The 27,326-nt window shown below is 36.5% G+C and overlaps 1 protein-coding gene across 12 annotated transcripts in view; it reads left to right on the forward strand.

Moving 5' to 3' along the window:
* Positions 1 to 27,326, forward strand: part of EPHA5 (EPH receptor A5) — a 394,095-nt gene that overhangs the window by 301,962 nt on the left and 64,807 nt on the right. For 6 of the 12 annotated variants that reach the window (XM_081504964.1, XM_081504794.1, XM_081504887.1 and 3 more), the window contains one exon: positions 21,138 to 21,203. The exons of the other annotated variants lie outside the window; for them this stretch is intronic. In XM_081504964.1, the coding sequence (XP_081361090.1) occupies positions 21,138 to 21,203 (66 nt within the window). The remainder of the gene's footprint in view (positions 1 to 21,137; positions 21,204 to 27,326) is intronic. 12 annotated transcript variants of the gene reach the window in all.

Consider the following 27,326-nt stretch of genomic DNA (forward strand, 5'->3'; position numbering starts at 1 on the left):
CCATCTCATCCTCTGTCACCCCCTTCCCCTCCTTTCCTCAATCTTTTCCAGCATCAGGGTCTTTTCCAACAAGTCAGCTCTTCTCATCAGTGGCCCAAGTATTGGAGCTTCAGGTTCAGCATCAGTCCTTCCAATGAATGTTCAGGGTTGATTTCCTTTAGGGTCGACTGGTTTGATCTCCTTGCTGTCCAAGGGACTCTCGAGAATCTTTTCCAGCACCACATTTTGAAAGCATCACCTCTTCAGCGCTCAGCTTTCTTTATGGTCCAGCTCTCACATCCGTACATGACTACTAGCAAAACCATTGCTTTGACTATACAGACCTTTGTGGGCAAAGCAATGTCTCTTCTTTTTAATAAGCTGTCTAGTTTCGTCTTAGCTTTTCTTCCAAGGAGCTTGTGCTTAGTCGCTCAGTCATGTCCGATTCTTTGTGACCCCATTTACTGTAGCCCGCCAGACTCCTCTGTCCATGGGGATTCTCCAGGCAAGAATACTGGAGTGGGTTGCCATTTCCTCCTCCAGGGGTTCCAAGGAGCAAGTGTCTTTTGATTTCATGGTTGCAGTCACCATCTGCAGTGATTTTACAGCCCAAGAAAATAAAGTCTCTCACTGTTTCCGTTGTTTCTCCATCTATTTGCCATGAAATGTTGGAACCAGATACCTGCATACAAATATACAGTGTATACTAATGTACTACTGGCATTTGGTTATGTAAATTTGAATAATGTTTAACTGAGTCACTTCAATCATGTCCAACTCTTTGAAACTCTATTGGCTGTAAGCTGCCCAGCTCCTCTGTCCATGGGATTCTTCAGGTAAGAACACTGGAGTGGATTGCCAGTTCCTTCTCCAGGGGATCTTTGGAATCGAACCCATGTCTCCAGCCTCTCCTGCATTGCAGCAGATTCTTTATTGTTAGCCACCAGGATAGCCCTGTTAAAACTTAAATGATGAAATGTATGAAAAAGTGAGCAGTTTGATTTTCCCAGTCGAAATATCACACTGGGCAGATTTTAGCAAAAGTACTTCAAGGATCATGTAACCTCTTTTGTTAAGGACTCACTTGATTTTTCTGACCTTGTGCCTATGTGCTGTCACTTTAGTCATGTCTGACTCTTTCTGACCCTATGGGCTGTAGCCTGCCAGGTTCCTCTGTCCATGGGATTCTCTAGGCAAGAATACTAGAGTGGGTTGCCATTTGCTCCTCCAGGGGATCTTCCCAACCCAGGGCTTGAATCAGAATCTCTTGGGGCTCCTGCATTGGCAAGGGGATTCTTTACCACTATACCACCTAGTAAGCCCTTTATCTTTACTGTGAGGGATACACAAATATTGTTAGAGAAATTGTGAGTTTGAGCTGGACCTGGAGGATGAAGAGAACTTTTAAGAGTTTACCAGGAGAGTATGTGATGGAGAAGGAATATAAACATGAATGTACTTGGCATGCTCTAGGCACTGTGACTCTTTAGACCAGTCAGCAAGGCATCCCAAAACCTCTGCCAGATCTTTCCCTAGCCTCCTGATCCTTCCTTCCTGCCTTTTTAATGGCATCACTTCTCATATGTAAATTAATTACATATATATATGTATATATGAAGTACATACATATAACTAAAAATGTGTATGTATAGTTCTATTTTACTCTAGCTTAGGAACACTTCAAAGAGAAAATATTGTACAACAAAATATTCATCTTTTCTTGAAGGCTTTCCTGAAAAGTCTGGAGAAAACTGAGCTTTACTTTTACATAACTTTGTATAAGTCTGTGAGTCAATAGCTCAGAGGGCAAAATGAAGCCACTGAAAAATTTTACAGTTGTGTTATTTTGTTTGAGATGTTATGACTTTCAGGTAGTAACTAGTAGTGGAATATAGATGTGCAAAATATCTGTCATTAATCATTAATTTTACATTTAACAAAAGCCTGTAAATTTAAATGTTAGAAAAAGAAAACTTGTGGTTTTAAAAAAAAAGATATGAAATTTACAGTTACTTAACAAACTAGCTTTGTGTGTAGATAATAGAAATTAGCACTGTAAACAATTTGCAGGAGAATTATTTGAAGGAGTTACCAGAGAACAAATTTTTTAAGCACCTTCAGGTACTTTAGAAGTTTTTATTAATATGCAGACTATTAATATTAATATGCTAATTACAAACCTTTTCTTTTGTATTCATTAAGTGAATTCCCCTAAGACTGTTATAAGACCCATCATTCAATACAGCAAGTATTTGTTGCATACCTACTGGATCAGTGATTGTCAAACTGGAAAAAAGAAACTAACAGGTTTTGAGAAATAACAATGCTTTCATCACACAGTCAAAGTGTTTTAATTTTTATTGTTCTGGGGTGAGGCCTGGGCATTGTGTTTTGCTTTGCCTATTTTCCAAAACTCCCCTGTTGGCTCTAACCTATCGCCAAGTTTAGAATCATTATATAATGTGAGCAGAAAGCATTTTTTATATAATGTCTTATTCTTAAATCATAGCACACGGATTCTTAGTAAATATTTGGAGATAATGAGAATGATTGTGTTTGCTGTAGCAAATAATTTACAAGAGGTATTTGATGAATTTCATTTTGAGTCCCCAAATGTATACTGGAATAAGTAAACTGAATCTGACATGTTCAATAACCCTTGCTAGTTTCATCGGTTCTTTTACCTGTGGCATTTATGGATAAGCTCATTTTACAATGATCTCTCTGACCCATTAGAATGATTAAAAGAAGTGCAGTGAATCATCATTAAAGTATAGCTTGGGAAATAGACCAGTTGAAGTATAGTCTAAAGATAACTTGCCTCAAGTTTTCTTTCTGCTTTTGAAGCCAAATCCCTCTGTCCTCTGACAGCAAATTAAATCTCAGAGATAGAGTTTTGGGTGAAGTAGAAAAAAATAGCTTTATTGCTTTCCCAGCCAAAGGGTACCTCAGTGGGCTAATGCTTTCAGAACTATGTGTCTTGACTTGGAGGGTTAGTGAGTTTTATAGCAATGGTTCAAAGAGGGTGTGATCAGCTCATGGACATTCTTCTGATGTGCTGGTGGTGAAGTAAGTGGGAGCCAGAATCAAAACCTTCTGGTTCCAGTTGGTCTGGAGTCTATGTGCTGGTGTGCAGAAAACCATTAACTTCTGCCACCTGTTGGGGGTTTCAGTATCTGCCTGTGTGCATGCTAAGTCACTTCAGTCATGCCCTACTCTTTGCGACCCTGTGGACTGTAGCCCACCTGGCTCCTCTGTCCACGGGATTTTTCAGGCAAGAATGCTAGAGTGGGTTGCCATTGCCACCTTCAGGGGATCTTCCTGACCCAGGGATCGAATCTGCATCTCCTGTATTACAGGCAGATTCTTTACCAGCTCAAACAGTAAAGAATCTGCCTGCAATGCAGGAGACCTGGGTTCAAAATGGATTTAGAATGTCAGGGAAGTTTGTAATTTCCTCGGTTCTGTCTCATCACAACAAAAATTTGAAGCAACAGATGGGCCAGTGTTACAGCTCAGTTTTCTTCAGAAAGCTAAGGAAAATACATCCTCGAGGCATGAGGGTGGGCCAACCCAAAAGACTTGAAGAGAAGAGAAATCCCCCTCCACCCCAGCCTAATTTTGCCTCCTCTTTTTATGTTTTTCTCCTCCCCCTGAGCCTGCCCTGTGTAAATTAGGTTAGCCAAGAGGGCTGTTTGTTTTACCTGAGGTTCTCACTCCTGTCCTTGGACCTTCCTTTGTTCTATTTTCATGGGCTTTTCCCTTCTTTGTCTTTTAGCCACGCCATTCTGGAGTCCTTTTTCCTATTCTAACTACCTAACCGGAAGATCCCCTGGAGAAGGGAATGGCAACCCACTCCAGTATTCTTGCCTGGAGAATACCATAGACAGAGAAAGCTGGCAGGCTACAGCCTGTGGGGTCACAAAGAATGGGACATGACCGAGGGATGACACATTTTCTTTACTGACTGAGCCATCTGGGAAGGCTTCAGTATCTACAAAACACAGAAAAAAAAATTTGTGTTTTCAGTATCTGCAAAATGTCTCAAGTATATTGTTATGTATATCCTTTGAGGGGGAACCAGGACCTTGCCCCAAGGCTACCCTATTGTTGCTTGTCTATTCCTTGCTTATCTCCATATTGCCTCCCTTAGCATATTTGAATCTGCCTGTTGGAACTCAGGGAAGGTTAGGGAGGCTGAATGAACCCTATTTTCTGTAATCAAAAAATGACACTATAAGCTTTTTGTGCCCAAGAGCCCCATAGGGTCCTGATAGGTATTACTTTCATGTAGTTTGATATTCCTGGTCCTAATAATTGTCTTTAGAGTAAGAAATGAGATGAGCTCCTGATTCCAAAGTTAGAGTGAATTTGTTTATTTTTATCACCTTGTCCTTATGACAAAGGATGGCTGTACATGGAACACTTAAATTTGTAGGATTTGGGGGGTGTTTTTACTTTAGAAATCCTTGATTATGGATGACTTATTTAAGGTTTACCTGAGTCACTTATATGATTTCTGTCAGGGGAGTTTGTAATTTTCTCAGTTCTGTCTCGTCACAACAAAAGTTTGAAGCCACGGATGGACCCGGGTTACAGCCCTCAGACGGACCAGTGTTAAAGCTCCATTTACAGCTCAGTTTTATTTAGAAAGTAAAGGAAAATACATCCTCAAGGCATGAGGGCATGCTGACCCCAAAGAAGTGAAGAGAAGAGAGGCCCCCAGTCCAATTTTGGCTCCTCTTTTCATATTTTTTTTTTTCCTCCTTCCCCTGGGCCTTCCCTGTGTAAATTGGGCTAGCCAGGAGTGCTGTTTGTTTGTTTTACCTGAGGTCCTCCCTCTTCCTCGGGCCTTCTTTTGTTTTATTTTTGCAGGCTTTTCCCTCCCTTGTCTTTTAGCCACCACCATTCTGGATTCCTTTTTTCTCTTCTACCTAACAATTTAATCTCAGTTTTATACGTGCATTTGAGTGATATAGTAGAATTGTATCATTGAGTATTTTTTATGGCACCCTTCGTTTAATACTTTAAAGCAAACTGTGGCATATTTTGCTATAAGAGAGGCTAAACTCAGATGAGGGGAATTTAGTTGTTGCATGTAATTTATTGTGAACAGAATTTATCTGATGTTTTTAACCTGGTAGCTAGCTATTAGTGAAGGAAGAAAGAAAGGTTCGTAACTGGATTCCCTGTGCAAATGTATTTAAATTTTCAACAGAGGGAGAGGGAGCTGAGAGTAGGAGAGGGATAAAAATGAAAGGAGCTGGAAGATATGAAAGAACAAACTGTGCTTCCAGTACCCTCTGATGCAGTAACTGGTGCCCACATCCTACCTCCACAACTTGTTATGAGTGCCATCTTGGAAAAGTGGTTCCCTGTGTCAACTAAAAAAAAGATGTACAACTTGAGACCTGCGAGTTAAGTTTTATTTGGGGCAAAATGCGGACTGCAGCCTGGGAGGCAGCATCTCAGATAGCTCTGAGAGACTGCTCCACAGCGGCAGTGAGGGAAAGTCAATATATAAGGTTTTGGTGAAAGAAGAGTTCAATACCATAAAGAATTCATTTTACAAAAGGTTTTTGTTAGTCATGAGGATCTGATATCACCATGAAGGTATTTAGTGCTTCTCTAAATATGAGGAGTTAAAAGGATTGAGACCATAAAACCTGTTCCTAAAAACATCTACCTATCTAAAGACCTGTCCCACTAGCTTTCCTGGAGCACAGAGTATCTCACTCTACCCTGAACTCCCTCAGGGGTTGTTGAGGTCAACAGCTATAACAGCATGGGGTTCAATCTCCATAGAGGCAGATGGAAAATGCCTTTGTTGTTCAGTCAATGCTCTTGGTAAGTGCCAATTTGTAGTTTACGTGGCCCCCTTGTGGTCATAAATCCAACCATACTTTGGGGGCATTTCATGACCATTTTGTCCTGCTTTGCTGGGAAGGCTCGTTCCCAGTTCTGAAGGTTTTTGTTGATAGGCCACTCAATGTGCTATTACTGGTCTAGGTCTTAATAGTCAAAGATCTCTGGATACCTGTCTTCTAGTTATGGTCCAGGAAAGTATTCCCTTTGTTGCATCTTCCCATATCTAGAGTTATACTGTTACAATCATTGATCATATATCAAGCTATACATTTGATCAACTGCTTCAAGTCTAGTCCATTTTCATTGGAGGCTCAGTGATACACTTGGTAATACAAGAAATAATAATTTTGTGAATCAAGCAAAATAACAAATGGTATAGTTAATAACATTAGTGGAATTAAAAGTAAATATTTAAGCCATGACCTCTCACACCCAACCAGTTTTTTTTTTTTTTTTAAAGATCATCAAGACTAGGGAATGGGTCACTTAAAGCAGAAATATGATTTTTCATGTGGTTCATCAAATGTGTCACACTAAAAGATTTATCAGGTATGAAAGTATAGCATTCACGTTGAATTATAACACAGATATCTCCCTAAGATGCTGTACGGTGTCAAGGGTCTTGCAGTTGTGTTGCACTGCCTTTCTCATCTCAGAATTCAATACGCTAATAGTGTGTGCTGCACTCAATATGCCAGCAAATCTGGAAAACTCAGCAGTGGCCACAGGACTGGAAAAGGTCAGTTTTCATTCCAATCCCAAAGAAAGGCAATGCCAAAGAATGCTCAAACTACTGCACAATTGTACTCATCTCACACACTAGCAAAGTAATGCTCAAAAGTCTCCAATCCAGGCTTCAGCAATACGTGAACTGTGAAATTCCAGATGTTCAAGCTGGTTTTAGAAAAGGCAGAGGAAACAGAGATCAAATTGCCAACATCTGCTGGATCATCGAAAAAGCAAGAGAGTTCCAGAAAAACATCTCTTTGTGCTTTATTGACTATGCCAAAACCTTTGACTGTGTGGATCACAATAAACTGTGGAAAATTCTGAAAGAGATGGGAATACCAGACCATCTGACCTGTCTCTTGAGAAACCTGTATGCAGGTCAGGAAGCAACAGTTAGAACTGGACATGGAATAAAAGACTGGTTCCAAATAGGAAAAGGAGTACGTCAAGGCTGCACATCGTCACCCTGCTTATTTAATTTATATGCAGAGTACATCATGAGAAACGCTGGGCTGGAAGAAACACAAGCTGGAATCAAGATTGCCGAGAGAAATATCAATAACCTCAGATATGCAGATGACACCACCCTTAGGGCAGAAAGCGAAGAAGAACTAAAGAGCCTCTTGATGAAAGTGAAAGAGGAGAGTGAAAAGTTGGCTTAAAACTCAACATTCAGAAAACTAAGATCATGGCATCTGGTCCCATCACTTCATGGCAAATAGATAGGGAAACAGTGGGAACAGTGTCAGACTTTATTTTGGGGGGCTCCGAAATCACAGAAGATGATGATTGCAGCCATGAAATTAAAAGACACTTACTCCTTGAAAGGAAAGTTATAACTAAACTAGATAGCATATTTAAAAGCAGAGACATTACTTTGCCAACAAAGGTCCGTCTAGTCAAGGCTATGGTTTTTCCAGTGGTCATGTATGGATGTGAGAGTTGGATGGTGAAGAAAGCTGAGCGCCGCAGAATTAATGCTTTTGAAGTGTGGTGTTGGAGAAGACTCTTGAGAGTCCCTTGGACTGCAAGGAGATCCAACCAGTCCATCCTAAAGGAGATCAATCCTGGGTGTTCATTGGAAGGACTGATGTTGAAGCTGAAACTCCAATACTTTGGCCACCTCATGCGAACAGTTGACTCAATGGAAAAGACCCTAATGCTGGGAAGGTTTGGGGGCAGGAGGAAAAGGGGACGACAGAGGATGAGATGGTTGGATGGCATCACCAACTCGATGGACATGGGTTTGGGTAGACTCCAGGAGTTGGTGATGGACAGGGAGGCCTGGTGTGCTGCGAGTCATTGGGTTGCAAAAAGTTGGACGCGACTGAGCGACTGAACTGAACTGAAAAGCCCGGTTACTGTCATTTAAAGCTTATGAAAGTTATTAAGGCTTCGATATGGCCAGTTACATTTACATCTGCTCACCCCATTGAAGGCACGCGCGCATGCACACACACACACACATACACAGCTTCTAAATGGTCATACCAGTAGAATACAGATCTTTGACCCATTGGGATCATACCAATGGTAGACTGATTGGCTACTCATTGGCTACTGCTGCTGCTGCTGCTGCTGCTGCTAAGTCGCTTCAGTCATGTCCGACTCTGTGTGACCGCATAGACTGCAGCCCACCAGGCTCCTCCATCTCTGGGATTCTCCAGGCAAGAATACTGGAATGGGTTGCCATTTCTCCAATGCATGCATGCATGTTAAGTCACTTCAGTCATGTCTGACTCTCTGCGACCCTATGGACAGCAGCCCACCAGGCTCCTCTGTCCACAGGATTCTCTAGGCAAGAATACTGGAGTGGGTTGCCATTTCCTTACCTCTAATTTGTTAACATGTATGACCTTGAATTCATGGGAATCCCAGGCTACACTTTCATATCCATCCATGTAGATGTCAAAGCTATATATTAGTGCCACAAATCCACTGAGTTCCATACCAATCACTCTCTCTAAGGGTAATAATAAGCATAGTTTATAAAGCACCCAGCCTTCTCTCATAATTACCAGATTGATTGTTTTTAGTATGCTTTAACTGACCATAGCCTGGTGTTAACCATGTAGATCCACCCGATAACTGTGGGAGTTTTCCTTTTAATAGATGAGAGGTTAATTTTGTATTGAGACATAGCTCATCACTCCACTTGAGTTGGAATGACCCTAAGAGAAAACTGAAATCTATGGCCAGCATCAGAACAGGTATTATTAATTGGCCAGGTGAGAGGATCCCATCCAGTAATATCATGAATAGATAGAACAGGACTGAACATTCATCTAAAGTAAATTTCCTAGGGGGTATCCAGTCAGAGCCCTAGCAAACAGAAACCCACCAAGGTAACCCAGAAGTACTGGACACAGGTAATTGGCCACAACCCAACAATTGGATTGAGCTTTAAACTAGCATTGAATCATGTCCATGATAGAAAACACTTGATTGATAAACAGTAGGTCCAAGGAATCAAGAAAACATAAATGATCATACAAATCAGATCAGCATCTTGGGCACGCTGTCTACTTCTGATGTTTTCTTCTTCTCACCCTAGTGTAGTGTAGTTTCCTCTGTTTGAGCATTGTTTTAAGGTGAGTTTGAGGTCAGCAGGCCTCTCTATAGACCAGTCCAGCTTAGGAGCCTTTGGAAGTGGGAGTTAACCCAAAAGTCAATTTCCCTTCGGTTTCACTGGGCATGAGCTAGTTAAGAGTACCTCATAGAAAGGTCCTTCCATCCAGGTTGGAGACAGTTCCTTAAATTATGTCTTCTTCCAGTCTTGGTTACAGGTCATGCGTGAGGCATCTGATCTTCATCCAAAGACAGAGTACTGAGATAAGTTTCAGAAACAACCCTAGAGTGTCCTTTAATAATTCAATTAAATTTTACATTAGTATACCCTAACAGCAAAGAGCTATCCAGGAAATGAGTCTTAGTAGATACAGACCTCCACTAATAAACTGGGATTTAACATTCATTGAAACATCTTTTTCTCCCTAAAATCACAGTCATTTTTACCAAATATAACCAAATTAAGACTTGTTTGTAATATAGATCTGGTCTCAATAAACTTGGCCTGATGATTTATATAACCATAATTGATCATAGACATTTTCTTTGCTGAGACTTTTATAAAGTCTCAGACTGAGCTTTTAAAATAAAACCTTTAGAGATAAGAAAGTCATGCCAAAGGCTTATCATAGATTTTGCCTAACAGATGTAAGTGAGCTCCTCACTTCTTAAGGTCTCCAGAATTCCTTGAGATTTCTGTACCTGTTAGTGAGATAACCTTCCTAACTTACCTGATAAAGTTACTGGAAACTAAGAGCTTCCAATCTCTGGAGGGCTCAGATAGAAAAGATAAATGTTTCAGTTTGTTTATAAAATATAATTTTACCAAATTACCATCATAGTTAGTTTGAGGAGAAAGTTTTTCTTACACCTGGAAAACAAAGATTCAACCCAGTAATTTTTCAGATAGAAACCATAAATGCTATAAGCATATTTGCCTGTTCATTCAGTCCTTTTGTTAACCTTTGTGAAGTCATCAGGTTTTCCATTAGAATCCTTACATAGTTCAGATACTGGTATTTATCCAAAAGTCCTTTCTATAAATCTTCTTTAAGAGGAAGCATATTTGCGAAACTTAGTTAGTGTTTTGACAATATTTTGAGATAGTAACTAGAATTATGACTGATAACTTTGTACCCAAATATATCAGAATTTTAGGAACTCCATACAGTTTCTAGGATATCTATATTAGTAACATTTACCGTACAATATAACCCAAGACTTATTCCTCACTTGACAATATTTCCCATGTAATTCTGTTTATAAAATGAGCCTGATTAGTGTAATATCTCTCTTTGGGATGTTTCAGGGGCCCTCTGAAGCATCCCAAAGTTAGTTAGAAATATTCATTAGAGTAATTTAGGAAGTTCTGTCAACAAATGTCAAAAAGTTTAGAACACTCAGTCAGATAGGGTTATAGGTCATTGTGAAACAATAGCTATTTACTTAGCCAAAGTAACAATAAAGGATTTTAGAACAGATCTTTTAAGAGATAAAGAAATTTAAATCTATTATCAAAGACCATTCAATATCTGAAAAAAAGATGTCCTCTAAATGAAAGAAAAGCTAAATTCAAGTTTTTGCACCAGCTTACTTTATTTAAAAGGTGAACTTAATTAACTTTATTTTAAACTTATTTTAAGCCATATACAGAACTCTTTTCTCATGGTTCACTTCCACAAACCTTCTTATCACTTTCTGTACCCATTACTTTGTTCTTCCATCCTAAAAAGCCACCTGTAAGTCAGGCTTACTTCCTTTTCCCTTCACAAAACGCAATTCCATTCTTCATACCTTCTTTACTGAAAACACACTTCCTGCTTTCCTTAAGCAACCAAGAACTGACTTTTATATTAGTATTTTATAGATTGGTGAGCATAAATACCAATGATAATTCTAAAACCTTTGTTTTGTCAGAGAGAACATTTTAGGATGGCACCAAACATCATTTATCTTTTATCCCAAATCTCTTCAGTTTCTCTGTAGGAGGAAATTAGCGTTTAGTACTAAATATTTCCGGAGAAGGCAATGGCACCCCACTCCAGTACTCTTGCCTGGAAACTTCCGTGGATGGAGGAGCCTGGTAGGCTACTGTCCATGGGGTTGCTAAGAGTTGGACACGACTGGGCGACTTCACTTTCACTTTTCACTTTCATACATTGGAGAAGGAAATGGCAACCCACTCCAGCGTTCTTGCCTGGAGAATCCCAAGGATGGGGGAGCATGGTGGGCTGCCATCTATGGGGTCGCACAGAGTCGGACACGACTGAAGCGACTTAGCAGCAGCAGCAGCAGCAGCAGTAAATGTTTCAAAATCTTATTTTATTTGAAAATGACTTAGCTATTCCATAGACTTCCAACATTTAGTTTAGCACAACCCTTAGAAGTTCAAGTTACCCCAATCTAGAGAGACTGTTTTAGACACATATTCCTAAAAAGCATAATTATTTTTAATAGAGTCTATCTAAAGGCTCATATCTCATTTACATTTTTTAGAAGTTTCTTCACTCGAGATAATTTCCTGGCTGACAAACTTGTAACATATATAATAATATTTAACTTATCTTAAATCTAGGTACAATGAAAATGTAGCTTCTCTTGTAGCTCAGTTGGTAAAGAATCTGCCTGCAATGCAGGAGACCTGGGTTCGATTCCTGGGTCAGGAAGATCCCCTGGAGAAGTAAATGGCAACCCACTCCAGTATTCTTGCTTTAGAGAATCCCATGGTCAGAGGAGCGGGCTACAGTCCATGGGGTTGCAAGAGTCAGACACAACTTATTGACTAAACCACCACCACAATGATAATATTCTGCTTAATGTTAATTACTCTTAGACATGTCTACATTAGTTATATCAACAAACAAAAATTAATATCAGGTATTTAATTCTGAATATTTCCCAGTTCACATGAACCTGAAATTCATTTAGGTTAATTTCTCTTGTATTTTGAATTATTTGATTGCTAAGTGCTTACCTTTTCTTTTAAGGCCAATTAGATTAGAGCTCATTTATAAACTGATCTCAGCAATCGGCAATATTATCCAAAAAAGAGACACACACTGAGACATACATACATACAAATAGACATAACAAGAGATCCTATAGCTTTGTTTTCCAAACTTAGTTATGAATCAGATATCGCAATATGAAAGTCACTAGTTGTAAACAAATGGATGGAATAAGATTTTAAAAGGCTTCCCGCCACCTTTTTTCTTCCTTTTGGTTTCAGGAATTAGAGATGGTTTAGATAAGTGATCCAGAGAGCTCTGGTCTAAAGGTATAAGAAGATTTATTTCCTCAGGGCAAGAATTCTTAAAGAGAATTTTTTTCCTGAAGCTTTCTCTGGAGTCTAAAGAATATTGAGACCACATTGTCAAAAATCATTTTTTTCTGTGACCATAGTTTTATAGCCAAAATTTAAATCAGATAGTGCTCAACTTGGCCCTGATAACAAGGGCAGATTGGTCCCAGCAGGGATTGTCCCTCTGGGGAGATAGGGGCCTTAGTTTTATGAGCCCCAGGCTGTTGATTACAGGAGGAAGTCTTGAACATAAGGGAACTTCAGTTCATTTTCCTATCCTATGTCAATAAAGATTCAATATTTTTAGGCCATTTTTCTTGTCATTGGATCATAGCTATAGATTGACCAGTCAAAAAAAATTTTTTTTTTTCCCCCGAGGAGAACCCAGGTGGAGTGTGGAACCTTAGAGTGAGTAATTCCCATATTAGCTCTAGCAGTTTGTACCAGATATCTGTGCGTTCAAACCAAACCAACAAAACCAAACCGAACCAGAAATTCAGCAGTCAGGAATCATGCTCCAAATGAAACAAAAGGCAAAGAGATGTCCAGAAATCAAAAGCCAAGTGGCAAGAGTGCCCCCAAAAGATGGTAAAGTGATGCTCAGAAATCAAAAGCCAAGTGGCTTAAAAGCCAAACGTGACTTCCCAGTTCCACTAGACCTGCGACCTGGCAGAATCAGTACTAGCAACTGTTTTTGGTTCTAATATAGTTTCAAGCAATTTCTTGTTGGTTTCCTGCAAAGAATTTACTCTATCATTTCCTCTTTTAGAAGCTTCTAGATATCAGTCAAGGTAAGCATAGCCAGCTTTTTCTTAATTGTGCACGCAAAAATATCAATTTTGAAATATCAAAAGAAACCCAATTTGGCCATTTCAGGTTCTGATCTCTTTTAGTATAATTTCTCCAGTTAACTAGGTACATGTATGTATGAGCTCCGTATGTATTGTACATGAATCTGGCTGGAGTGTTAGTCACAGGCTGGCTTTCTGACACCCCTTTGTTTCTGTTTTTAAGAGATTCTGTTTCTCATTTTAAGCTGACTTTGTCAGGGATAAAAATCACTAGTGAACTTGTGTAGTGGACCCATGTGCTGCTTGTGAGCTTAACTCCTCCAGGAGTCACCCCAGAGTCGTTTCAGCTCATTTTACGTGTCAGATTCTGCCTCCAACAATCTAAGATCACCATGGCTGCTCAGGTCACTGAATGGCCAGTTCTTATGTGTGGCCCCTGGACGAGCAAGTATTTTATTAATGAGTGGGTTTCTCTATGGGACCACTGCATGGAATGAGGATTAGGCCTCCACTACTCCCGTAAATTTCTCAGTCACCCTAGAAAGCCGAAACTGGCCAGGAGTCATGACCCTTTTCTTCAGAGCAAAACTCTCATGTATTTTCCTCACTTTTATCCTGACAAATTCTATAATGTCAGTCAAATTGAGGAAAAGTGTCAGATCAGCCTGTTACTTAACCACTCAGCGAAGACCATTCAGTCCCCTACAACAGATCGAACTCAGCATCTTTCAGCTGAGCCCTGAATATTTCTCAATTTTTTTTCCAGTTGAGCCCCCCTACCCAGTACCTGGGAGGAGGGTACAGTCCTCATTTTGCCCCACATGAAACTTAACTTTCAACTCTCAAGTTGTACATCTATTTTTAGTCGACACCTGTCTCTGAGTTCCAGAATTCTTTACTTTAGTATGCATATTACCATAGGATTTTTCAGGCTTGAAACAGGAAACACAAGGAGAATGCAAGTGTATTGGAAAGACAGAGTCCTGTTGTGTGTTTCTCCTTTTCTTTCACACTACTACCACAATCCCAACACTTCTGATACTGGATGTCTGGGGTTATATTTTCCACACTAAGCAATTCCCTGTGAAGTTCCCTGAGTGTCCTGAATTCCACTCAGTTTGACACTAAACAGAGTTAGCACAGACCCCACAGGTTAAGGGCTCAGTCCCAGACTCTCCCTTACTTCTGACGCAAGCGTCAATACTAGGTCCCCAGGTTACTCATAGCTTCTCTGTGTCTAGGTCACAAATCAAAGGTTCCCATGATTCCCCTCCTTAGATTAGATTATTTGCTAAAACAGCTCACAGAATTCTGGGACACACCTACTTATATTTACCAGTTGATTATATAATAAAAGATTTGGTAAAAGATACAGATAGACAGGTGAAGCAATACATAGGAAGAGGTCAACATGGATCCCAAGTGCAGGAACATCTATCCCGTGGAGTTGCAGTATCCCAGCTTTCCAGTTTATGGGTGTATTTTGGGGATTTGTGTGGAGGTTTCATTATGTAGGTATAATGAATCATTAACTCCATTTGCACCCCTTCTTCCCTCCCAGAATGAGAGCTAAGGCTGTAAATTCCACACTTCTAATCATGATTTGTTCTTTCTGGCAACCAACCCACCAAGAAGTCACCTAATTAGAACCAAAGACACTCCTATCACCCAGAAAGAGGTTTGCAAGAGGTTTAGGAGCTTTGTTTCAGAATCCAGAATTAAAGACCAAATATTAGAACAAGAGATGCTCCTAGAACTCTTATAACTTAGGAAATTACAGGCATTTTAGGCGCCCAAGTCAGGAACTGGAAGTTAGAACAAAAGATTTTCCTAGTGCCTCTATATATCAAAGGTTCTAGGAGTTCTTTGTCAGGAACCAGGAGCTGATATATATATTGGGGGCTTCCTAGATGGCACTAGTGGTAAAGAACCCACCTGTCAATGCAGGCAACAGAAGAGAAGCTGGTTGGATCCCTGGATGAGGACGATTCCCCTGGAGGAGGACGTGGCAACCCACTCCAGTATTCTTGCCTGGAGAATCCCATAGACAGAGGAACCTAATGGGCGACAGTCCATAGAGTTGCAAAGAGTTGGACATGACTGAAGTGACTCAGCACACATGCACTCATATATATATATTTCTTATTATTGCAAAGCAATATGTGAAGAGTGCCAAGTTTGTAACTTGATTAGGTAAGACCAAGATGATGTTTCAAAACTCACCTCTCACCTACCAGGGAGTAGTACTTGGCTAGGGCAGGTATTTTTTCTTAATAATTTTATGTATTTATTTATTTTATTTTTGACTGTGCTGGGTCTTCATTGCTGCATGGGCTTTCTCTAGTTGCAGTGAGTGGGGGCTACTCTTCATTTCAGTGCTTGGTTTCTCTTTTTGTGCAGCACAGGTTCTAGGGCACACTGGCTTCAGTAGTTGCAGCACATGGGCTCAGTCATCGTGGCTCCCCGGCTCTAGAACACAAGCTCAATCATTGAGGCACATGAGCTTAGTTGCTTTGTGGCCTGTGGGATCTTCCTGGATCAGGGATCGAACCCATATTCCCTGCATTGGCAGGCAGATTCCTCACCACTGAGCCACCAGGGGAGTCAGTCCTAGGACAGTTTTTGATGAGGGATCCTAAGGGGTAATATTAAGACAGCTATTACTATTGATGAGGGATCAGAAGCTTTTTAGTAGAAAGGAAGCAGACTACTGGAAAATATTTAAAAATTACTGCATAAAACTATATCCTATTCCAATTTGCTTATAAAATGACTAGAGAATAGTGATTGATTTACACATACAATTTGATGAATGTATTGTTGATGTATGTTTTCCTTAAGAGTTACTCATAAATACACATGCACACATCTCTTTCCGGCCATTTTGCTTTACCTTCTCTTGGAGGGTGGAATAATTTTCTGTGTTTTTGTCAGAAGTATGGGGACTGAAGTGCAAAGTTTGGGAACCATATGTGTTATCATTATGCTTTTTATCAATTTCCCAGTTTTTGCAAAAGATGTTTTCAGTTTAGTCTAGTTTCATTAGGAAATCAATAATGAATCTAAGAAGGGTGACAGTAAATTAAGACACAGATGCAAAAAGTACTGCAGTGTGAGATTTTTTGAGAAATGTATAAAACAGCATTGTCAGTGTTAACTGAACAATATCCTAAACTTCTTTTGTTGTAAATATGTTACATATTTAAGTTAGTTTTAGCATTTTAAAACTGATATGGTACAAATGACAGTATATTGTGATAAGCATTATAATTGGAATTATTTGAATTCTTTGCTTTTCTTAAAATTAAGTGAAATTACCACAAAAAATTGAAATCAGAGAGAACTAAAATTGTCCCATAAAAATGCAAATTCATGAAATGCTCAAATACAGTAATTCTTAAAGATTTAGTATGCTTTTTTGTCATCATTTTGTTTCTCTGCACACTAATTTTTACCTAATGTTTAAAAAATTTAATATTATACTGTATTAATTTCATTCCTTCATAGACTCCACAAATAGATTTTGTTAACTGCAAGATATTTATTTGTTGGTCATTGGCTCCTTTAAAGTCTATAGCCAGCCTCATGCATATTGTCTGCTCCTGACTTTTTGCCATAAGACCATGTTATTAAAATAATGTCAGTTTAAATATTTTTTAAGTGCTGACTGTGAGCCCAGGACAGTGCAGAAAACTTTGCATATATAATCAAACTCATTCTTCAAAGCAACCCTGTGTGGTAGAGTTTCTATTATTTGTCTCATTTATATCAGTGACTAGTTTACCAAAAGCTATACATTTATTAGTGAATACATTGGGGAATGCTGCTAATTTAACTACAAACTCCATGATCGTAATCATTTTGCTACACAATCAAAAGGTAAGGACATATTTGTTGTTCTTAACAAGTTTCGAAGACTTGTTTTCTAAATTATTGGTGGTACTTTTCACTGTGACCTTTGAGGGCACAAATTACTGTCTTTTCTCCAGCACTAAGTTCCATCATTTTTGTTGTTGTCATTGTTTTACTTAAAATGGGTAAATTAGGTAACTTTTTCCTTTCCTTTTTTTAAAAAAAAAGTAAACTGAAAATACTTTCTATTTAATTAAAATACTTTTGTGGAATTGCTTTCTGACTCTCTCATTTATCTTTTAGGATTGTTGTGTTTTTCTTATCCACTTGTATGATCTCTTGTTTAAGAATTTAAGTCATCGTTTATCCACAGCCTATAGTCTTGCTCTCTGATCTAGTATCTTTGAGGATTTATTCCCTAGACTTATAATCACCTTTCTTCAGTAGACGGAAGGTTATCTTACACTGACACACTTAGTACATTTATTGATCAACTCTGTGTAAGACCTGGCTAAAGTAATTTCATTTGAATCTTCTTTGGGTCTGGAAAGCTTCCCTTATCATATGTTAATCTTCAGAAGGACAAATCAAAATATCTTGTTAAAACAAAGATCTACCATTTTATATTAAGTCTAGAAAGGCTAAACTATTTTAAACTTGGATAGTAGTGATCTTGTTATAGCTGTGTGCAGTTACTTACAGACTCCAGGTGCTAAAATCTTATGGGAATTCAGATGGACTCTCTGTTGAACTGTAGCTCACCTAAATTAGATTGGCTGCTATTTCTAGCATATTTTGGTTTCTGTTTCTAAATTATTTCTGAGACTTGTAAGCATTTTTAACCTGTACTTTGAGTGTTTATTGATTAAGGAAAGAACATGTTTTTTATACCATCTGGTGCTGAAGTGTTACTGTGACAGCATCCTCAGAGTTTATTTAAAACGAGTAATTTGAGGGATTACTATTCCACTTCAGATATTTATAGAAAAAGAGCTTCAGTTTTAATTTTCTTAATGATATATTAATGCACAGTATGCTCTGATCACTAAACCCTCAGAAAATGTATTCCGTGGAAATGATTTTTTTAATTACACTGGCCATCTGTATTTATGTGAGTTGGTCTGAATGGAACTAGATATTTAGTTATGTTATAAATGGAAATACTTAGTATGGTAGTAGTATATGGATCATGAAAAAAAATAAATTTCTCTGAGATAATGAGAATCTATTCTATCACTTTGATTATGATATTACTAAGAGCGATAGCTACTACTTTTCTCCCAAAGCATACAATGTGCCAGACACTGATCTAAGTGAATACATATATTCTCTCACTTTATTTTCACAAAACCTATGAGATAGAATCTATTATTATCCCTATTTTATGCCTGTAATCTGAAACACAAATAAGTTAACTAGGGTGTTTTTTTATGCCATCTTCAAACAAGTCAAAGAAAGTATCAGTACCAAAGTTAAAACAATGATGGAAAAAAACAGAAGTATGAGTGTTTGATTTTACATAATTTCAGATTTTTGATTAAACTTTTTAAAAACTATAAATTTGAAGTCTAATGATAAGTAATATATTCTTCAGAAGTAAAATTTGCAGTGTTATAGTGAAGTGTGTGTGAGTATGTGCGTGTGTATGTACTAATTTGTAAGAAAAAAGTGTTATTATATTTTTTCAAATGAAGAAGACTGAATAAATTGCTATTATTTTTTAAATCATGAGTGTGTTTTTTGAGTCTTAGAACACTGATCAAGCATTAATCAAATCCTTATAGGTAATGACCAATCAATCACAGCCCAGTTCTTGCTTTCCTAAGTACAATTCTATATACAATTCTACAATTTTTTATAAACTCTGCACACTCAACTAGAAAGATATTTATACTTTGTTAGCGATGACATCAGCTTTCTTTAACTGTTAAAAAAACAATTGTGTACATTTTTCAACAATCTAATATTATTTGTTGATTTGGAAATGTACTATTCAAAATTAACACATGTATGCAGATGTTCCATATTAATAACTATTAATAAATTGAGATAATTGTGCCATTAGTGGTTCAGTCATGTCCAGCTCTTTGCGACCCCATGGACTATAGCCCACCAAGCTTCTCTGTTCGTCGGATTCTCCACGGACTGTAACCTGCCAGGCTCCTCTGTCCATGTGATTCTCCAGGAAAGAATCCTGAAGTGGGTAGCCATTCCCTTCTCCAGGGTATCTTCCCAATCCAGAGACTGAACCCAAGTCTCCTGCATTGCAGGCAGATTCTTTACTATCTGACCCACTAGGGAAGCCCAATTGTGCCATTAGGTAATACCAACTACAGTGAAACTACTTATGTGTCATTCATTATGTTTAAACTGTGAGGGAAAAGAAAAAAAGATCAAGGAATCATCCTCATCTCACAAAAATAATAGTTTAAAAGAAGAGGAAGGCAGACTTTCTTTAAAGTGCCAGATAAATGTTTTAGGCTTTTCAGGCCACCCATTCTCTGTTACCTAAGTCTGCCATGACAGCAGGCAGGACTCTTCCGTAAACGACAAATAATGAGTGTGGCTATGTTCCAATAACACTGTATTTACAGATATAAATGGTATGCTAGATTTGGCCCATAGGCTATAGTTTTCCACCCCTAAATATGAGTACTTATATAAACAGAAGCAATAGGAAAGTTAACATACCTAAGATATTAAAGACATTAATGAAATAAATGTAATTTTAAGGAAGTATATCAAGATTTGCCAAAGTATTGTACAGATGCTTTATCTACTCTTATAAATACTTTAATAATTTGATATACTGAACTTTGACTGTTAATATCTCTACAGTGAAAATAATTATTTGGCATATTTTTTAAAATACAAATAATCAAATTGGAAATAACTGTCACCATTGGCATTTTAGTGACAGCCAAATTCTCAGATACTTAGTAATGGGAAAAATTAAAGTACTATCAGTGCTCCAAAGAAACTATATGGAACTTTGCTTAGATTTCCTTTGAGAAAAGTCCATTGGAATTTGATTTGGAAATACTTGTCTAATTTTGTTAGCATTTCCAAATATATTGGATATTTATATTGTATTTTCTTTTCCTTATTTGATATAAAATAGAGTAGATATATTTCATAATTAAAGTTCAAAATAAACAGAGTTTAGATAAAAGTCTTGGCCTGCTGGTATGTGGTATCATTACTGAGCTTATACCACAGTTGTCTTGAAATCACTCTAAAGGCAATTTATAAAAACTGGAAGTGAATGCATTGAAACACTAAATAACTTTTGTGTTCTATTCTGCCAATAGTTCATGTGGTTTCTAACAGTAAAATACATTATATTAAACAATTTACTTGGTATTTTCTGGATTTTTTTTTACTATGAATATGTGGAAAATTAAAAGAATATTGAATCTTGCAATATCCAGAAAAGTGCATGTATTATATGTATATATATAGCAATAGCTCTGTGAATATATTATGGAGATGCATTTTTAAAATCTGAAATGTCGATTAAATGGTCACTTTCCATAAATAATTTGTGAAGTCATGTAAGCATAGCATTTTCAATAGTCTATGATAAATGATGCCACCGCTATAAGAAATCAGTGGGTCAAATGAGCAAAGCATTATTCTCCATTTAAATTTGTAGATTCTACTTAAAAAATTTATTTACAAGGCTGTTTAGAATGACTTTTGAATATAAATTTTTCATGAATTTCTGAGGAAACATATATTCAATGGGCTTATAGCTTTATTTGTTTGTCTGTTTTAATTGGATAATCAAATACATTGACTATTATATTTCCTATCAAATAAGCTCTTTAAGTATAATAAAAAGAACAATTTAATACAGCTCGGTATTTCGTAAATCCATAAAATGCTTCTTAATTTGAAGGGCATTGTGGAAAAATTAATTGTATGCATGTAGGAATTTTTGCTTTTAAAAAGCAAAGCGGACACCTGTCTGAATTGGTAGTGTCTTTATGCTGTATCGAGGGAGTGGGATCTCTTCCTTATCTTGGGCTCTCTTGTTTGCTTTTCAGTTGCTGCGATTGTGGCTGTGGAAGGGCTTCTTCCCTGTGCGCTGTTGCCCATCCAAGCCTAATATGGTTAGTGTTCCCCTCCTGCTTTCACTATGTGCTGTCACCTATATGTATTATTGTCAGCATCCTTTTTTTTTTTTTTTCATTTGTGTACATTTTAGTAGTTAGTGCACCAGTTACAGTTTAAAAGAAGAGTAGAATGAAACTGTTTCAGAAAGAATCTTGAGTGATTTCACTACGAATACTTTCAAATAAAATATCCGTAAAGTGTATCAACCCTATGTCAGGCATTCATACTTCTCTTCCAAGGCTTTTACTGTGGTCCTGATTTAAACCGGGAACATCTGTTTTACATTTAACATGTCACTGTTTATGTTGTTCCATTAAGATTAAAACCATATTATACATGGAAGTTGAATGCTACTTCTGTCAAGGTGAAGTCACTTTTTCTGCCTCCCAGAACCATGAAATGAACATAAGTGGGATATTCTATTTTCATAATCATTGTGGATATATGTTGCATTGGAGAAGAGAACCACATTTAATTTTAAATGGCTAACTTAATAGTTTTAAGCTTGAATTATTTCAGATATTTAGAAGTGATATTGCTAATTTGGTACCAGTGAAGTAAAAAAAATATACATATTTTGGGGGTCAGTGTCTAAATGGAATACTCTTAATTATTTATAAATACACATCTTAAATATATATCTGGGTTATAGCTGTAAACTTGTAGGCTAGAACATAAGACCAAAGAACTCTCTTTACAGATTTAGAGAGTGCTGTGTGCTCAGTCGCTCAGTTGTGTCTGATTCTTTGCAACCCCATGAACTGTACCCTGCCAGGCTCCTCTGTCCCTGGGATTTTCCAGACAAGAATACTGGGGTGGGTTGCCATTTCCTGCTCCAGGGGCTTTAGAGGGACTCCTACACAATAGTGAGCTGCTACCTTGTAAAAACTATCAGATAATTTCTGTCTAGATTAAGAAGTCTGAATCCGTCTACTACTACATTGAGCTATTATTTGTAGGCAAAATTTGCCAAGAAAAGAACCAAAATACATTTTAGAGAATTAGAGGATTGTTTCGGGCCTTTACAATTGTTGCTTTTATCCTCTAGGTGTAAATTAATTTTTGTTGATTCAAAAAACTGTAGTGTGATTGAGTGTGTGTAGATGTGAGAAGTGGTGGAAGAGGTACCAATGATCTTATGAGAACAAGAGAGTGTAAACACAGACTGATAAGATTCATTGATCTTTTTTTCAATCTTGTAAAATTTTTTTATTTGAAAAAAATTTTGAAGTTAATATGAAAGTGCAGATTTGTTCCTGGGACTTCAGTGACAGACCAAAAAACAAAAAATCCCTGAAATCTGGCTGGCAGTGGCTGAAGTATAATATAAATGGCTTGAAACTGTGATTTTATTTTTTTTTTTACTGCTCTATAAAATCTTAAAAATGGTCACTGAATTGCTGATTCTAACTTGACTCTCAAATATGGATATTATAAGAGATAAAATCATCACTGAAGCAGAATAGATAGAATTTACATCTTGGAGAACAAAAATAACATCCAGACATACCTTGAACTAAACCTCAAAGATATCTTAATGGGTATATGAACATTAATGAAGCCATGACTTAGAAAAGTATTGGTGAAAACTAAGTTTAGCTGGATTTAAATTGCTTGACATTTTAAAAATAGTATCTTTTTCTACTGTGTAGTTGACCTCAGGGAGTCTGTAAAATGAACAAATAAAAGAGGAAAAGTGGAAAGGTGGAACACTTCCTTCACAAGGAACACACCAGGAAACCTAAGAAAACAAGTTTTTTTTCCTAACATCTTCCCATTTTTTCCTAACATCTTTCTCTAAAAATGTCAGTAATTTTGACTCAATGGGTGTGTTTGTGTGTGTGCATTTACATTTGTGTGTGCATGTGCATTTGAGTGTGTCTGTAGCACAAAAAAACAGAAGTTATTTAGCCACAAATGGGCTTAGGTACTCAATAAAATGGTGACAGTTTGTGTGTGAATATTTATGGAAGAGCCATAACTTTTTAATGCATTCTTAGTAAAACAAAACAAAATAAAGCAAAAGAAACAAACCTAAACTGAGTTTACATAAATTAGACAACTAGAAATTTGTTCAAAATTATTGCTTGGGAAGAATGGAAGCTAAATATGTCTTTATTCTCTGATTTCTCAACTTTCATTTCATAATTTGTAGTCAGTATGAGGTTTCAGCTTAAAGATAATGTTTCTTTCGATTAAAGCCTTGGGGAAAAAACAACCTTAGATAGTGGAAATTAAGGGCAGAGAATTTTCCTACTAGAATCAGTAAAATTCTATGAAACCTTGACCTAAAATCTTGTCTCTTAATTTTGTTTGTATAATCGTATTAAGATTTGTCAATTACCACATAAATAATTTCCAAGGAGCATTCTGTCATCATTTGTGAACTGACATATTTACAATTACAGGACAGAGGTTGGACATTCTGAGATTTTGGAATCTTGTTGTTTTTCATTTTTGAAAGACTACTCATGAATATGTGTGCTTGGTTTTGACCTTAATATAATGCAATACATGAAAACTGCCAATTGTAGATATACTGGCTTTTCGAAGTATTTTAATATACCTTGTGGAAATCTCAGGTTCTGAAAGACATAATTTCAAAATCATTCATCTAGATCCTTGGTTTTGCAATTCATATTTATTAAATTTTCTCCAGGGTATGGAGTTCTGAGTTTTACTATTGTAGTTCCCACCACAAAAACATGCTCCATTATTTTGCAAATGCTAATTACATGTTACTATCTTGATCTCAAATTATTTTTTGTCACTCTAGTTGCTTACTTTGTTGTGAAATCGGTACACATAGGCATAATGTTAATTTTTACAGTATTCTTCTTGCTTTGGTTAAAATCTACCCAGTTATGGATGATATTTCTGTAATATGTCTTAATGAAACTCAGATGCCTAAATTTTAAGCATTCTATCCCCAAGACTGCCTACATTTTTAACAGAAGTATTTTTTTTTTTTAATCACAGCTGACTTGAGATTCTAGTCCTCCCACCCTGCATCCAATCTATTTTTACAGGCATCCAATATTGAATTGATAATCTTCGATGTAAATGATATATTAATATGTGAAATTTCTAAAATAAAGTTATTATGTGCTCCTTGATATTCATTTTTGTCTATGAATATAAAAACATATATATATATGTATATAAAACGTCATGTTTATTATAAGTTCTGAAATATCCCATAGTCCCAAGGTGGCTTTTTCTTACATTTCTTTAATTCAAACACATTAGACTATTTTCTTCATTCATTAGGTTTCAAGCTTTCCAATACTTTTGTTATACTTACTAATTCTGAGGGGTGTGCATGACAAGGAAAATGGAGTTCACTATTCTGAAAATAGAGATGTTAAATTCTTATTTTGTTGATTTACCTACTCTGATTTTTAGGAAATGAACCTCATTCTTTTAAAATTATTATTGATTATTTTTAATAATATTTAAAGTCAGGAGTATAAGGGATAAACTCTTCTTTCATAATTCAGAAAATAAAACCAAAAAAAAACATATTTTTCTGACGAAAATATTTGTGAATTACATTGAAACATTATTTTCTTAATGTTTCAAGGAACCATTTTTCTTTAGTTTAATTAACTGAAAATTTCTTGACATTTGAAGTGAACAAAGTTTTCTTTTTACATACATTTCACAGATTATTTCATTCATTTACCACAGATTTCTGCTTGGGAGATATGTGGAAATACTATTCTGTCTTATAGTTAGGAAAAATACATAGAGAATAAAAATCATCCTTTGTAATTCTAGACCCTCATTTAATGTGCTCATGGCAGGCAAGTGTGAGGCTTTCCACACAATAGAGAGATAATATATTAAATTCCAGTTGAAGGCTTGCTATATAAAATGTAACTATAAACTGCTCCCAAACCCCTTTTTATAATACCTGTGGCACCTCAGACCATAGGAGATATTAAATGAGACTACTCTAATTGAGAAAATCATTGGTCTTATGAACTAGTTCATTTACCCATGAACTAGTTTAAAAATTAGTAGGAAATTTCCTACTCTCGCATTAGAACACAATTTGTTGGAAACAGGGAGACACAATCCTTACATGTATACTTTATGAAGTGTATTTCATATCAAAATTATAAGGTAATTAAAGTTTAACTCAATAGTGAAGAGCTTTGAATTCTTTAAAGTATTTCAAATTATTCATGTCTTCGCATTATCGCTAATTCTGGAAAGATTTGAAGAGCTTATTAATGAAACAAACTACAATTTCATATGCACTGCATTATTTTGAAAGTGTTGTTTATAAGTTTTTTCCTTTGTCTTTTAGAATATAGAAATTAAAAGTAATATACAAGGCACAAAAAAAGACAAGTTCACTTCTCACATTGCCGTTAGTCATAAGGAGGTTAGTACCCTTGGTAGAATGTGAGATGGGAACACAGCTATGTTTGCTATATTTCTGCAGTATAATCATCACTCTCATTTCCTGTGCAGGGAAAGCGTGTTTCCAAAAATGAGTACATTTTCTTTTAAAAGTGTATCTGGGAATTTTCAGTAAATGATAATACATGAGTTACAGTTTTGTGTAACTTATATTATCTGTAAGGAAATCAAAATCCCGTACCTTGTATGCAAATGCTAGCAGGACTGCCTATATATCCAATGTCCCATTTTACTGCATTTGCACTCACATTCTTATAGATCTGTGGTCTTGAAAAGTAAAGGAATCTATTTTAAGTATTTATTAATTATTATTAATAATTTAATATTCACATGCTTCTTTATTTTAAAGGGGATGAGTTACCTCAGCTTTTATTAAAACTACCTTTTTTCAGTTGGATAGAAACTTGAAGTGAAAAGATCAAATTATTTTCCCACAAAATTGTAATTTATTTTTTTTTAAGATGCCAGAAATAAAATTCTTAAACACAACATTATTCAGTGGCTGAGGTCATTATTATGTCAGAACAAGAGTGTGTGCATACATGAAGAAATGTGTTTTGAAAAGAGAATACAATACAAGGAACTTTTCTATAAGCGAGACACACTGAGTCTAATGTTTGCTGCAGCATTTCCTTTTGAATATTTTTACTTTAAAGTATGGTAAAGCATTTCTTAATCCATCTGGACAGTAGAGGAACAGCTGTAGGCATGTCCATTTCTGATCCAGGTACTGCATATGCTCACTCTTTCAAAAACATCCAAATGCAAAACCATTACTTCTTTCACCATTCTTCCTCCCCACCATATTTAGAATAAAGGGGAAAGAGTGTTTATTCAGTGTTCATTTCAGTAGACTAAAGTAAAGAAAAATCTGATTTTGTGGATGTTATTGTGGAGTAAGGATCTACAGTCTCCTTTTGCTCTTTTGTTGACTCATCTCTCCTCATTATTCATAATAGTGTCATTTAGAAAGTTCTGATTCTGTTCTTCACTTGGTACTCCTGGAGGGCTTCACATTCCTACATTTAATTTATTATCTAATCCTCAATTTACATCTGAGAACTAAATTACTCATTAGTACCTCCATCCATTCATAAAGATTATTGTTTACTATTTCATGTCTATGGAAGTTTCAAATATCCAAATTTAGAATTAATGGCTTGAGCTGTTTTTAAGAGCAACATTAGTATCATCAAGGTTGTATTATTAAATCTTTAGGATAGATATGGGGGAAAATAGATTGATCTCCAAATTAACCATGAAATCACTTATATAGGAAGCATGACTCAATGCCTTTTAATACATTTCATTAATAAGTGTAAACTGTACCTACATTTAATGTGATTTCTCATGCCTCCTCTATAACTAAAATAAAACAACATCATTTTCTAGAAGAAGATATGTATAAATGGGTAGAGGATGATTCTTCTAATTACATAAGATATTTTTAGCACAATGATATCAAAATACATTAAAATTGTCATTAAAGCAAAATGAAGAATCTGTTTCTTTTCTGTTCAGAAGAAAAAATAGGTTCCAGAAGATGGCAGTTGTAAATTGTATATGGAAGGGCATACTTACTGACTGTGTCTGATGGGTTAAAATCCTGTATCTGGACAAGGTACAGAGAACAATACTGAATGAGCAGGCTTCCTGCAATGCTTTGTCAGCGAGGCTGAACTACTGCT

Source organism: Giraffa tippelskirchi, chromosome 1 (assembly GCF_054371585.1).
Source record: "Giraffa tippelskirchi isolate mGirTip1 chromosome 1, T2T-mGirTip1v1.2.pri, whole genome shotgun sequence".
In the NCBI taxonomy this organism is placed as follows: Eukaryota; Metazoa; Chordata; class Mammalia; order Artiodactyla; family Giraffidae; genus Giraffa; species Giraffa tippelskirchi.